We start from the raw sequence: 14,804 nt of genomic DNA, 5'->3' as shown, positions 1-14,804 counted from the left end.
AGCTAAATGTTACAACTGAAATTTCAATTGTCATTCCATTTTCAGATTGGCTGCTGTGTACACAGCTACAGCAGCTGACATAAAGAGGACAATTTTACGAATGTTGGAAACTCCTGTAAGTTCATACCAATAAATCTTACCATATGTTACATAATTTTAAATCCCCAATTTTTCATCTTCATATTTCACATGCAGTATATTTCCAAAAGCGCTAAGCTCTGAAATTTAAGAGGTCAGTAGTTGTCTGGAGAAATTTTGGGTGTGGGTGATGATTTTCCATGCCAGTTTTTAATTCATTGTATTGATGAAGATTTTCCATGCTGTTTTTTAATTCATAGTGTAAGTGAAAATTTTTCATGCCATTTTTAATTCACAGTGAGGTTGAAAAATTTTAATGGTGTTTTTTGTATTTTAGAGTGCAGGTGAAGATTTTTCATGGTGTTGTTAATTCAAAGTATGGATGAGGATTTTCTGTGCCATTTTTTAATTTAGAGTGTAGGCAAAGATTTCCCATGCCATTTTTTTAATTTAGAGTGTAGGGGAAGATTTTCCATGCTGTTTTTTAATTTAGAGTGTAGGGGAAGATTTTCCATGCTGTTTTTTAATTTAGAGTAGGTGGCGATTTTCCATGCTGTTTATTTTTAAATTCATAGTGTGTGTGAAAATTTTCATCACATATTTTAATTTAGAGGTTAGATGAAGATTTTCTATGTCGTATTTTAATTTATAGTGCAGTGAAGATTTTCCGTGCAGTTTTTTAATTTAGAGTTTAGGTGAAGATTTTCCATGCTGTATTTTAATTTGGAGTGTGGGTGAAAAATTTCTGTTATTAAAGGGAAAAGATGCAATCAATGATTTAACTACGGCCCATTGTTCTTGATTTTGATATTTTATCACTTTTAAGTGGAGATCTTTGATTCTCACATACACAATATAGTGGTGCTGCTATTACTGTACGAATAACTAACAAGAACAGTACTGTAATCTTGAAAATCAAAAATTTTTGTGAATTTTGAAAAGAAGTAAAGGAAGGGCAGAGTTATTGATGATATATTTTAAATTCATAAAATGGGTGAAACTTTAATCTACAAGTGATTGATATGGCTCGTTTGTATTAGATCAGTACTTCACTGATTGATTAAGTTAGATCCTATCCAGTATCGGTTAGCATACTACTTGGGCCAGAATTTGTTTACTCATACAATGTTACATACTGATTTGGTTGACAATTTCATACTAGTCTGTTAGTGAAGGAGAAAAAAATAAAGAGAAATTAAAATAGATGTATTGAGAAAGGGGAAATTGAAGTTCCGGTTTATACAAGATTAGGAAATGTTCAACAAATATATGACTCAAAACTATATGTCTGTCATTTTAGGTGAAAGGCATGGGAATGCAATCCCCAGAGTTACTGACCTTTGTAGAGAACTGTCCTAAAGGAGCAGAGACATTGGTCACCAGGGTCATCCATATTCTGACTGATAAAAGTAAGTGGTCTTTCAGAGAATTCTTGTTTTCACTGTGAGCTTGTCACATGATCTTTACATAGCTGCCAAACCTCACGAATTTGGTGTGAATTTCACGACTTTTTCAGCGATTCACAGTATCACGCCGCAAGCCAAAAATTCATGAATTCTCCAATTCTCAATTATTTTAAATCTTTAATAAAATAACCGATTTCCCGTTAAGCGCTAGTCGTGATATTTGCAGTTGCCGAAACGGTCCGGTACTGTTGGTCGCGATATTAGTAGATCTACATCTGATTAGTACAGTTGGCCTGGTAGCAAGCATTTTAGCCTATTTTATTCTATATGTATAAGAGTAGTTTTACAAATGCTTTTGAGAGAAACTGGGGCCTAACCGGAATTTTGCTCCGCGCATGCGTCACCAACACTGATTTGAGTTACAGTTCAGCATCGCATGTAAAATCTTGAAAATATCTTCACCACCAAGGATAAAGAAATGTAATTCTCAAAAAGTGAAGTTTAATTTGGAATACATCAAAAATTGGCTGTGCATTCTGCCATTAAACATTGATATTCATCATGCTTTATGTACTCAGTGTGTGCCATCGCAGAGACGATGTGAGGAAGCACATCGGTTGCAAAAAACATGTAGAAGTTGGGAAAATTAAGAATTCACAGATTTCAGCTCTGGAATATTTTAAGCCATCAGCAGAAGACCTGCAAACTACCAACACTGAAGCATTAATTGTGAGTTTTCTTGTTGAATACAATCTACCGTTATCAGCTGGAGACCATGCTAAACATTTGTTCCGACAAATGTTCCCAGACTCAAAAATCGCTTCCAAATTTTCCTGTGGAAGAACCAAAAGTGCTGCAGCTCCTGTGTATTCCTCACAGCAACTGTAACAGCGAAAAAGTATTTTCTCTAGTGAGGAAAAATAAGACAGACTCCTTAGCTGCAGAAAATTTGTCAGCAATTTTAGTCTTCAAGATCAACCAGCAGGCAAGAAGTCTGAACTGTTTAGAAAACAAATTTATGATCAAGCAGTTGAGGAAGTTCAAGTCCGCCACACTATCATGTCTTGATAAATAAATATATCTGCATATATGTAGTGTTTTAGCTTTATATTGCGATCTTGATATAGTGTAGTATTGACGGTCAGAGTGGATGGAGTTATTGTCATGGTATTTTTCACTAATTCATGTCCAAATTCACGACTTTTTATCCTTATTTTCACTAATTGTGAACCCGGAGGTTGGCAGCTATGTCTTTATCTCAAGCAAATGCTGCCAGAAGAAAATTCTTATGTGGATATATCTGGAACTAAATAATACATTGGCATTGATCATTATAATTAATGTACATCAATGGCAATCTTAAAATTATGTTGATTTACATTGTAACCCATAGTTACAACCTGTCTATATTGAACATTTCAGCTGCACCTTCTCCTGAACTGGTAGAGAGGGTACGAGACCTCTATCACAAACGAGTTCCTGATGTTCGCTTCCTCATACCAGTTCTCACAGGACTGTCTAAGGTAACTTAACAGCCAACGGCCAGCCAATCAACTTCCAACCTCCCACTCAAACAATGAAAAACTAACAGTTATGTTTCTATCTGTGAGTGTGTGTGTGTGTGTATGTGTATATATATATATATATATATATATATATATATATATATATATATATATATATATATATATATATATATATATATATATGTATGGTGCAGATTCTTTTTCAGAGTTCTCAGGTTCAGATTTTGGATTTGTTAATTATGGCAAAGTTTGCAACATTGCAGCATGGGGAAATGTCTAACGTCATTGACTTCAGCAAGGTCCTAAGTTAACCTTGTATAAATTTCTTTAATAGTAAGAAACTGTAACTAAGTTTAAAATAGCAACAAGTCTAAGCATTTTAGTGTACTGACCTAGTACCGACTATAGGCAGCTCCTCAGTTTACACAGCAAAAATGTGTTAAATAGAATGTTAACCCTCAATTTTGTTTTCCAGTAAATATGACTGAAAATTCATTTGTTTTCTTTTAGCTGCAGTAATGGTCTGTATTGCTTAAAAAAAAATTGATCATAACAATATAAAAAATTCATCCCCACTAGAAATTCAAGGACTTGTGTGGATGTTTTTGTATGTCTTTCAATCTATAATAATAGATGATATATTAACAGTTATTTGTTGATTATCAATATTTCTGTTTTAAAATTTTGATTAGAGCTTTGCTACAGTTTTCTGTCTCTTAGTTGGATGTTTAAATGGTCATATTCTTGACTAGATAGAAGGTGTCTTGGAATGAGATATATTTGACAACTGCAAATTGATAGTGTACAAACCCTTTATCCATGGCAACCATTATAATCTTGCTGACAACATTGGTATTATATAAAGGCTCCTTTGTAAAATATACCAGTATAAGTAATGAGATATACTGTGATGGTACTGAATGACCATTTGTATAACTATTGAGATTTACTGGGACTGAGGTCATTTAGTGTAGAATTGCCAAACTTGTAATGGCTATTCAGCATCAAATGAATGAGGGCCCAATATTATAGAATTATAGTACTCTGTTGAAGTGAATAGGAAGTTTTGTGAAACCAGTCAATGTTACATAGACCTCTGCTTCCACATTGGTCAATATTGATATGCTTTACGGTTTCATAAAACTTCAAATTTAATTAAACAAAGAGTTATTATTGTATTTATGAAGGTGAAATTTAGTTTCGCTGCATGTTTCTTAGAACTTAATGTTATGACATCACATAAAAATTAATGTCACTGACATCTCTAAGAGGAATTGTGTAATGATTCTAAATATTCAGTCATTAAAGCTTTAATTACATACAATTCAAGTTCCAAAACACTTTGAGATCCAGACCAAACTCTTCATGCCCAATGTCAGTAATATTCACAGATTTGAACATCTGCATATCTATATCAATCTGTTCACCAGACAATTTGGATAGATGAACTTGCACATATATGCTTTAGAACAAGATGATACATTGATTGATTTTAATGTTAGGATACAAAATTGGGCAAATTTCAGCTTTGATATATAATTTTTGAGATTCTGTAATTTTTTTTTTTTTTCAAGGACTCTTAAATATAGTACACTTATGATGTATGTTTTAGTTTATTTAATATATATATATATATATATATATATATATATATATATATATATATATATATTGCAAGGCAAAATGTTGAGTTAAATGGTTGTTATAATTAGATCTGTAAGTGAAAATTAAAAATTTATCCAGAACCCTTGTTCTTTTTTTTAGATCTTGATCTTGTTTCATATTTTTCCACTGAATGAATTACCTCAACAAATTTGGATCAGTATTTGCAATAGCTGGAAGTATGGAACAAACACCTGTCAACTTGGATACATTTGGAACATCAGCAAATACATGTCACTAAATTATTCAGACCAAGACTTGACTGTCATCACTCATAATGGACCAGACATTTAAAAAATGGGGTTCATTTACTCTTTGGAGGGGCCATGAATCTTAAAATAAAAATGGCATTAGATGTTGATCCTACTGAATTTTCTGCAAGAGTAATTTAACCATGGCGTGGTAGTTGTTCAAATTATGTTTGGTTTAGTCTTTATCTAATAAGACATAAAAGATGCAAATATCCATACGCTAGCTACATCTCTACATAGTTTTGCCATAATACATATATTTGCGTCGTGCACAGTTATTATTATTCGGTTGTGACATAGATTAGTGTGAGCCAACTTCATCACCATGTCTGGTATAGGTAAACTTATAGTATAGTTATTTTGTTTTCAGAAATAGATGCAATATTCGGAATATAGATTTACTTTTGGCTATTTTCTATTAATATGAAAGCATTAATTCTACATATTTTGGTACTAATGACTATATCATTTTAGAGCACATTTTGTATTTCTGTGTTCTTATGTAGCAACTTTTAATTATCTTTTAAATTTTTAGAAAGAAGTTATTGCAGCTCTACCCAAACTGATCAAGTTAAATCCCATTGTGGTCAAAGAGGTCTTCAATCGATTGCTGGGAGGCCATGGTAAGGCATATTAGACTGTTTTCCAGAACATTTAAAGTGTCATGTGAATTAAGAGTTGGAGTTATAATGGAATGGGATAGTTAGTTTATAGTACCCTTCAGTTTGCTCCCTTGCCTCAGCTTAGCTTAAAACAGGTCTAGCTGATTGGATCTGATTTTACTTATTAATAAATCCATACCACATTCAAGTTTGCAGTTATGATCAGGTTTTCTTCCTTTTATTTCCACAGGTGTTTCATTGTGATGATAAACCTTGGAGTTGGGTCAAGTGGCCAGACATGGGTCTAGCTACAGAAACTCTTCCTGTTCCTTGATTATTCTCCTTTTTTGTTTTGTTTTGTGAGTGTTCTTTAAAGAACATAAGTTGACGTATTTTTCAATATTATGGCCAGTAAGTTTTTTTTTGAGCAGTTGTAAGATGATAGCTCAGGTATATAGCCATTAGACAATAATTCACTGCTTACAAAAGACTTGAAAGGAATGGATGCAGAATTACATTTTGAGTGAACGAAAGAGATAAGAATTTATTCCAATGCTTTGCTGAAAGCAAACTAAAGAGAAAAGGAAAGAAGAAAAAAACAGAATTTGTGTAGCCTTTACAAAAGTTAATGTTACTTTTTTTTCAGGGGATGCCTCCTACACATCTCCTCTAACCCCAGCAGAGCTTTTGATAGCTCTCCACAACATTGACCCTAACAAATGTGACATGAAAACCATAATTAAAGGTAAGGACCAATTAATCCTATGCTAAACTTGAAATTTCATTCACTAAAGACATGGAGGGTAAAAGTATTTTTAAAAATAATGTCATGCATGTGCTCTTCTGTAAAACTTGGAGGTATTTATAGATGGTTTATTAAGGCAGTATTCTATTTATTACTCATCTACCCACTACCAAAATGTCTTTTTGTCCTGATTTGTTTACTGTCAAGACATATTTCATACAATTAAGCAAATTTGAAGCAAGAAAAATGTGTACAGATTCACTTGGTTTTGCTAAAGTTTTTGCTCACAATCATTTTGTGATTTACATCATTGTTAAATTTGACAATTATCTGGCTAAGCTAGCAGAGAGGACTGGTTAATTGAGCTGTGGTACAAAATTATGGCCCAATATTTATCCTGTTTACTCACTTGTTCTTTAAACAAAACCAAAAGTAGTTTATAATACTCATGTTTCACACTTCTTGGTCCAAAGCTGTTTTTTCACCCTCACTTCCTTACAGCTTATACCACTGTTGGTTCCTTGAGGTGTCTATTGTATGTAATTATAAGAACTCGTCTAGTTGGTATAAATTTAAAGTTGAATATGTATTCAGATAAAGAAAGGCACTGTATTCCTGTTTCAGCCACAAACTTGTGCTTCTCAGAGAAGACTCTCTACACCCAGGAGGCACTGGCACTAGTTATGCAGAGCTTGATGGAGCAGTCACCCCTACCAACCCTCTTCATGAGAACTGTTCTGCAGTCCCTTAATATGTACCCAAGACTTTTGGGGCTTGTCATGAATATCCTGCAGAGACTGATCAGCAAGCAGGTCAGTTTGTTTTCCCTTTTTCTTCACTGTTCGCCCTCTTGCTACCTCTTCTTCTCCTTTCAGCCCCCCACCCCCCACCCCTATTTTCGTTTTCACAAGATGATGACCACTTCCCCCCTTTCCCCTCTATGAGTACATTAACAATAGTCTCTCTGACTATATGCCTATGACTAATGGACCTGGTGAATATTCTGTTTACATGACCAAGAATCCTAGTAATTGTTGCAATTCACATACACTTCTGTATGACCATTCAACAGCTCTTCTCAAAATCTCTTTTTGACAGATCTACTACTCTCTCACCTTCTTTTCCACACCTTTTTTAATTGATGGAAACAGTGTTACAGTCTGTTGGGACTTTCCTTGAATAGGCTACAGTTATTGATTAGCAAGCAAGTCCTTAGCTTGTCCTCTTGCACACAATCATTACTCAAGTCCCTCAACATGTACCCCAGATAGCTTGCAGTAAAAAATGATACAACAGAGATTGATAAGCTCACCATAAGAATTAATTGTAATTTGCACTCTTTTGTCCTGTCCCATTTCTGCTTTATTCATGGGCACAGTGCTGCCAACCTTTGACATGATATCCTAACCTCTTGATCAGAAAGCATGTCTCAATTTTTTCACTTTTCATGAATCTTCACTGTTAAACATCAGAGTGACTTCATTTTTTTTTAATTTGCATCCTTCAGCTAATGAATTCATTGAGTACATATGTAAGCAGGATTGCTGGGGCAGGTTAGAGTAAATTGGAGAGCAGCCAGTTCGTGTCTGCAAAGCTCAGACAGTCCTTTTCTTCAGTGATCTTGAATACTGATAGGATCATAAAATCAACAAAACTTCAAAGTTACTTTCTTCTTTCAACCAGATCTTCAAGTGTTTTCAGCATACCTAATAATTACAAAGACAAATATAAGTTGTAACACTGTATGCACATTTTATGAGAAGGAAAATACAACTTTTACTGCATCTTATTAAATCAGATTTTCTGTATTTTAAATTACTGAATCATCTGGGAATCTCATGTGACTTTCAGGAAATTAATTTAACTCATTCAGCCCCAGCACTGTTATCAGTATCACAGCTGCTATGCCCCTGCAGCACTAAGTTGTGTCTAGCTACTTGTGCCCCAAAGAGTTTTTACCAGTTTGGTAAATTTTGTAAACATCATGCACATGTATTCACTCTTACATTAATTTCTCTTCTTATATACAATAAAATGTTCACCAATTATTCCAAATGAATTTGTCTGCAGTGATGTATTTTTTTTCCTATCTGTCCAAGTCTTTCACAACATTTTTAGAAATATATCAGCCCTATCATCATCACTATCAGCATCCTCTTTTTCTGCAATTCAGTCTCAGAAACTTCTATGTCCAAATCTAAATCTCACAAAATATCCAACTGCTGAACCTATCTTTCCTCTACTTGCTCAATATTTTTTAGATCAAACCCAAGAAACTCCTAAATTTTGCTCTCATCGTCATCAAAAATTACTCTTTTGTCTGCCATCATTTACGATTTTTCATGAACAGAATATGTGTTGTGAAAATGCTCTCAAATAGTAATCCTTGGCTTCTGAACAATTCAGATTTGCACAAACAAAAGTAAAATCATTTCTGATTGGTTTAATATTGGTCTGATTCTTGGAAAAAGCCCATTTGTAACCAATCAGAGATGTTGTTTCTAACACATATTCTCCATGACTGGAGACGGGACCAGCTGTTGAATGCAGTAAACATACCACGACTACAGGCAGGATCAGCCATTGAATGCAGAAACCGGATCACGCATACAGACAGAATTGGAGCTGAATGAGTTAATAACGAAATTTGTCCTTCAGATGCATTCCCAGAATCTAGCCTTACCAAAAGGACAAAAACTCTTGCCCTTTACCTCCCCTCACTACCACCTGTTGTTGCTAGTTTGCATAAAACGACATCATTCAAGACACCTCCAGTGAATCTGAAGCCAATTTTGGGTTAAATTTAAAACCATCCATACAGGATTTCGGATTTTTAAAAATTAATATCACTTCTAAACAATTAGTAAATCTTATTTGTTAATTTTGCAAATATTTTGTAAAAGCTTTACAATTTCTCAGTTAACCATAACAACCATATTCCTGGCAAACCAACCAGTATGACATCATCCAGTAGAGCTGGCTTTTCCTCTATTCTTTGCTTACCTGCATGTTTTTGGCCATGAATTAAACAGAGATGATGGCATTCCATCATCCTTGCCTCAGTGAATGGTTTATCCCAAAATGGAAGCAGACTATGAACAGTCTGGTACAAACGTATTCCACCACCTTTCACGCTGAATTCCTGGCATTAGATAAAACTTTAGCTCTGGTTAACATGTCTGCCCCACATTTTGTGAAGTGGATTCTTAAAAAAACATGATTCTTGCCACATTAAAATGAGTTCAGAACATCCCTGCCTCATCTTTGATGTTACATTTGGACTCCTTGGTGATTTTCTGACTGTTGGGAAAATTCAGCTAACCAAGACGACTGGGATTCAACAGCCTGAATTGCTTGGGTCATTAACAGAGCAGCTCACCATTGGTCTGACTCAGTGGTCATAAACTAACCAGCAGTTTTGTAAAATTCAACAAATAATTTATTTCCCTGGAATGCAAAGTGAAAATTTAAAAAGAACTTACAGTATTGTGAGATAAATCCCAAATAGACCTAAAAGTTCTATCACAATTCCAGAATTAAAGAGTGTCAGTGGCAATCCAAATGAAATCCATTTTTGTATGTGCTGATGTACCAATAGTCTAGAATATGGTGACATGTTAATATTCTTGATGTATCACAATTATGTAATCCAAAATGTCCTTGAATAAATTCACAGAAATCCCAAAATAGTGATATAATCCAAGAAGTATTAATGAACACTGCAATTCCAGTGAACAGTTTAATTAAATCTCTCAAATAAAAAATGAACGCAACAGTAAGACTGATTATGATATGCTTATTTTGTTAACTTTACAGTGTCAGAATATTTTTCCATATTGCACATCAGGTGTGTCTTAAAGTAGTATTGTTCTGTTAGGAACTACTTTTGGTTGTATATGCTCATATAGCAGATACCAGAGCTTTTGATTTATTAGATCTGTGGATAACCTAACAAGCTGTTTGGTCCATTTGAAAGTAGAGATGACGAAATTGAGATTGTGGATTAATTAACTGAGTGACAAAAGAAACTTTCAACCAAGCAAATGAATGAACATGATATCAACAATGTCCACAACTAATGTGAGACATGCAGTGTTGAAAATACTGTTCTGATTATTTAAACAGTTATTTAGAAGAAATGTTGATTACTATTTGCAAACTGAATGTTTCAGACTATGAACCATGTTCTCAATGGTCTATCAAACTAGCACAGAATGGCATATTAATGCCAAGGCAATCCAGCCTCCCTCAGAGATGTCCCATTTTACAAGTCAGTCAAAACACTAAATTTTAAAACAATGCTACTGAAGAAGGCAGGTTTTGGTAGAAAGCAAATAGCCATAAAGCCAATAAGCCAAGCTGGTAAAATAGTCTTAATTGAGTATGATGACAAGAGGTTGTTCATATTTTGTTCAGCATGTATGGCATACCCCGAGTCAGCCAGTCATGAAGTGCATTATTCAAAGGCACATCTAATTTTATAACTGATCCATTGATCAGTGAAACAAGCAAAGAGCATATTACTTGCACTAGATGGCTTATTGATAGTGAAAAACAACATACCCCTCTAAATCATCAATTACCTGATTCCTTGAGCCTTTACAAAGCTGAGTGCTCAATCAGTTATTGACCATGTCAGAGTAACCAGAACTCGTTGGTTTCTGTTCTGATGAGACCACTACAAATGACTGCATTTTTTCTGAGAAAGAATGGCATTTCATACATACACTCTTTATGGCCAAGGAAAAATTCCTCTGAGATTGAGCAATCTGTCCAGAATGAGTTTTCTCTTACCTTTCCCACCCCATTTTAGATATATTCTAACAACAGGAATGTCAAAATATCTAAAAATGGGTGGGAAAGGTAAAAGGCATCTGACTCTGCCAAGTAAATTGTTACTTTTTAACTGCATACAGACAGACTTCATGGGTGTTTTCAAATCTGTTTCACTCACTGAGCTTTGAATGTTAAATGTGTTCCATTTTATTTGGGTGTTTGTTATTTTTTTAATTTCTAGAACAGACTTAAGTTTTCCTTAACTACATGACTGAGATTTAAAGAGGAACCAACCGAAGGCATAATTATGTGATGTGAATATTTGGAAATGTTTTGCTTAGTAAAACATTTTTATGTGATTTAATAAGCAATAAATTAGTTGTCTGAATTTCGAGTTTGCATTAACTTTGTTATTTTTCCTGTCTTTCAATCATGGTAATGCACTGTAGTAAATATTTGCCTGCAGACTTTGCAATTGGACTTATTATTGGCTAATGTGTACCAGAGCAATTTAGGGTTCTACTGGTACAGGACCATTGAGTCAAAAGCAGAATTTTCAGGCTGTGGGTTGTGATTGCATCCCTTCACATTGCTTTAACCATATTTAATAGGTGCAGGTATGGTGTGTGATAGAAAACTTGTGAAATATTGCCTGCAGACTTTGCAATTGGACTTATTATTGGCTAATGTGTACCAGAGCAATTTAGGGTTCTACTGGTACTGGACCATTGAGTCAAAAGCAGAATTTTCAGGCTGTGGGTTGTGATTGCATCCCTTCACATTGCTTTAACCATATTTAATAGGTGCAGGTATGGTGTGTGATAGAAAACTTGTGAAATATTGCCATATAATTTCCACTAAGTTCAGATACATAAAGGTGTGTTTTCTATCTTAGCATTCACTTCATAGCTATCAGTATGACACTTTACTGATTGTACCTGTATAAAGCAGCGTTTTGCTGTTCCTACAGGTAACATTATCTTACAATGGATATTGTAGTATCCACTTCATAAGTATCAACAATGCTTCTGTGCAATTTTATGTGTACTATGTGTACTGTAGAAAACTCGTTTATATTACTGGTCAGATATGTACAGGTTAAGCTTTCTATGCAGTGTGTAGTCATAGCATCCACTTTATTGTTACTGTAAGTGACGCCTCAGTAAATTTGCCTTTAGGCAATCAGTTGACCTTTCCAACTTTTTATTAGAATTAATATTTTAGTGTCCACTTTATTAGTATTAACAGCAGTGCTCTTAAACTCTGCCTGTACAGATCATGTGTGCCCTTTTAGAGACAGTTGTCCTAGTATATAGCTCTATATGGACACTTCACAGTTCATAAAGCAGGATGCGTGCTGTGCTTTATTGTTTGCTCTAGAAAGACAAGACTGACAACCACTCTATGTGTGTAGCTTACTCTGCTTGTCATTTGATGAATACATGTCAGACTTGTGTATTTTAAGGACAGAAGTATGTGGGCAGCAGTACTAGGAGTACTAAACATGAGAGCACAGATGCACACATAGTGGAATGAGGACATCATTAGTTCATATGCAAGAATTTGAACTATATCACTTGCTGGGAAGCAAGATATATCAACAGGCACAGTTACCATCTCACATATGAAAATTACAGACCGATTACATGGATCAGTATCCCATATGCCATCCCAACCTCAAGAGTTGAATGGCATGATGCTGGCCTAGATGGTCTTTTTCTGTCATGAACAGACTTGGCCATATACCTCTGATCACAATGGACCATGACAACAATCAATCATATTGCATCAGCCACCACATTCTTCTCCAGCTGCTTTGTGTAATTGATGTTGGCCTCACTGCATTTATCAAAGGACAATGGAAACTTGCTCTCAAGTTGCCATGTTGTTATTAGATCTTACTATGATGCATGAAGACTCAGCCTTACAGGCCTGGTCTGAGGAGTTCAGTCCTCCTTCCTCTACAACATCTGCCTCATCTACATTTCCAGCATCATGGGACCTTGACTAAAGGAAGAAACTACTTTCAGTTGCTTCCACAGTCTGGCTAAGTTACTGATATTTTGAGCTGCTTACATTGGCAATTATAAGACCCAAGCATCAGCTGACACTTTTCTTGCAGATGTTTTCCCTCGAATTGTAGTCAGCAGTTCTACAAGCCCCAAACAAAAGTTGTCCATTGGATCTCCAGCAGATGATGCATAATGTTGTGACTGTGGGCTCAATGCTGGATCTAGGTAGGGATCTATGATGATCTTTCAGCAGGCAGAACAGTTTATCTTCTCCCACCCTGAATCTTACTATGTATGCATGTGAGTCTGTTTATAAAATGTCACGTGCCTTAAACATAGCAGCCCAATAAACTCTGTTCAAGGCCATAACAGCAGATACTAACTTGATGCAGTGCTCTTTACCTTCACCTTTCTTAAAGATCATCATTAGGCCAAGCAGCTCAAGCAAACCTTAATCATCGAGTCTCTTTAATGATAAGATTGATGGAATCAGCGAACTTGCCAACAAGGATACCTTCTTCCCCTCTTTTGCAGTCTCGGCTTCCATGGAAGGATTTACAAGGCAATCCATGACCAAAGAAACTCTCTAATGCCTAGCTCTTGCCAGCTACGTCTTGCTCAAAAAGGAGTTCAGAACTACCATTGTTGATAGGATCGCAAAAGCTGGAAAACTCTCCACTTTGAAGGCATATGAGTGGAATTGGTGGAGTTTTCTTGACTGGTGTCACATCTGTGTCATCACACCACTCTTTGCATCCATTCCTCAGCTGGCCAATTTCTTTTTTCTTTCTCTTTGAAGACCAGAAATTAGCCTCCACCTCACTATAAAGGGACACTAAGATCTAAGGCATGTTTCAACATAATGGGTGAGATAATAACAAGCATCTCTCTGACTTGCTGTCCAGTTTTGATTTATCCAGACCACAGAATCTCTCCTGGATATGGGCATGGGCTATCTTATCCAAGTTCAAGCCCTGTCATCCACATCTATCAACCAGCTATAATATAGACTTGCTTTCTGATAGTGCTTGCCTCTTCATGCAGAGTCACTGAGCTACCTTCCCTCTCCATGGTCCCAAACTATAAGTTAATTATATTTCATACAAAAGATAGTCAGCATAATGCAAGTTATGTCACTTGTCTGTATAACATGTAAAGTATATATACAGCATAGTGCAAGTTATGTCCCTTGTCTTTATGGCATGTAAAGTATACAGTCAGCATAGTGTAACTTATGTCCCTTGTCTTTATGGAATGTAAAATACAGTCAGAATAATGCAAGTTATGTCCCTTGTCTTTATGGAATGTAAAATACAGTCAGCATAGTGTAAGTTATATCCCTTGTCTTTATGGAATGTAAAATGTATAGTCAGCATAATGCAAGTTATGTCCCATGTCTTTATGGAATGTAAAAGATACAGTCAGCATAATGCAAGTTATGCCCCTTGTCTTTATGGAATGTAAAATATAGTCAGCATAGTGCAGGTTATGTCCCTTGCCTTTATGGAATGTAAAAGATACAGTCAGCATAATGCAAGTTATGCCCCTTGTCTTTATGGAATGTAAAATATAGTCAGCATAGTGCAAGTTATGTCTCTTGTCTTTATGGAATGTAAAATATAGTCAGAATAATGAAAGTTATGTCCTTTGTCTTTATGGAATGTAAAATATAGTCAGAATAATGCAAGTTATGTCTCTTGTCTTTATGGAATGTAAAATATAGTCAGAATAATGCAAGTTGTGTCC

At 35.2% G+C, this 14,804-nt stretch overlaps 1 protein-coding gene across 1 annotated transcript in view; it reads left to right on the top strand.

Moving 5' to 3' along the window:
• Nucleotides 1-14,804, top strand: part of LOC149804344 (symplekin-like) — a 102,565-nt gene that overhangs the window by 65,949 nt on the left and 21,812 nt on the right. Inside the window, exons 24-29 of the mRNA XM_089939127.1 lie at nt 46-115; nt 1,379-1,487; nt 2,907-3,007; nt 5,459-5,546; nt 6,172-6,270; nt 6,895-7,082. Of these exons, the coding sequence (XP_089795253.1) occupies nt 46-115; nt 1,379-1,487; nt 2,907-3,007; nt 5,459-5,546; nt 6,172-6,270; nt 6,895-7,082 (655 nt within the window). The remainder of the gene's footprint in view (nt 1-45; nt 116-1,378; nt 1,488-2,906; nt 3,008-5,458; nt 5,547-6,171; nt 6,271-6,894; nt 7,083-14,804) is intronic.

This window comes from Sinohyriopsis cumingii, chromosome 2 (assembly GCF_028554795.1).
Source record: "Sinohyriopsis cumingii isolate HCF-2022 chromosome 2, ASM2855479v2, whole genome shotgun sequence".
Classification (NCBI taxonomy): domain Eukaryota; kingdom Metazoa; phylum Mollusca; class Bivalvia; order Unionida; family Unionidae; genus Sinohyriopsis; species Sinohyriopsis cumingii.
This window is presented reverse-complemented; position numbering and strand designations above follow the sequence as displayed.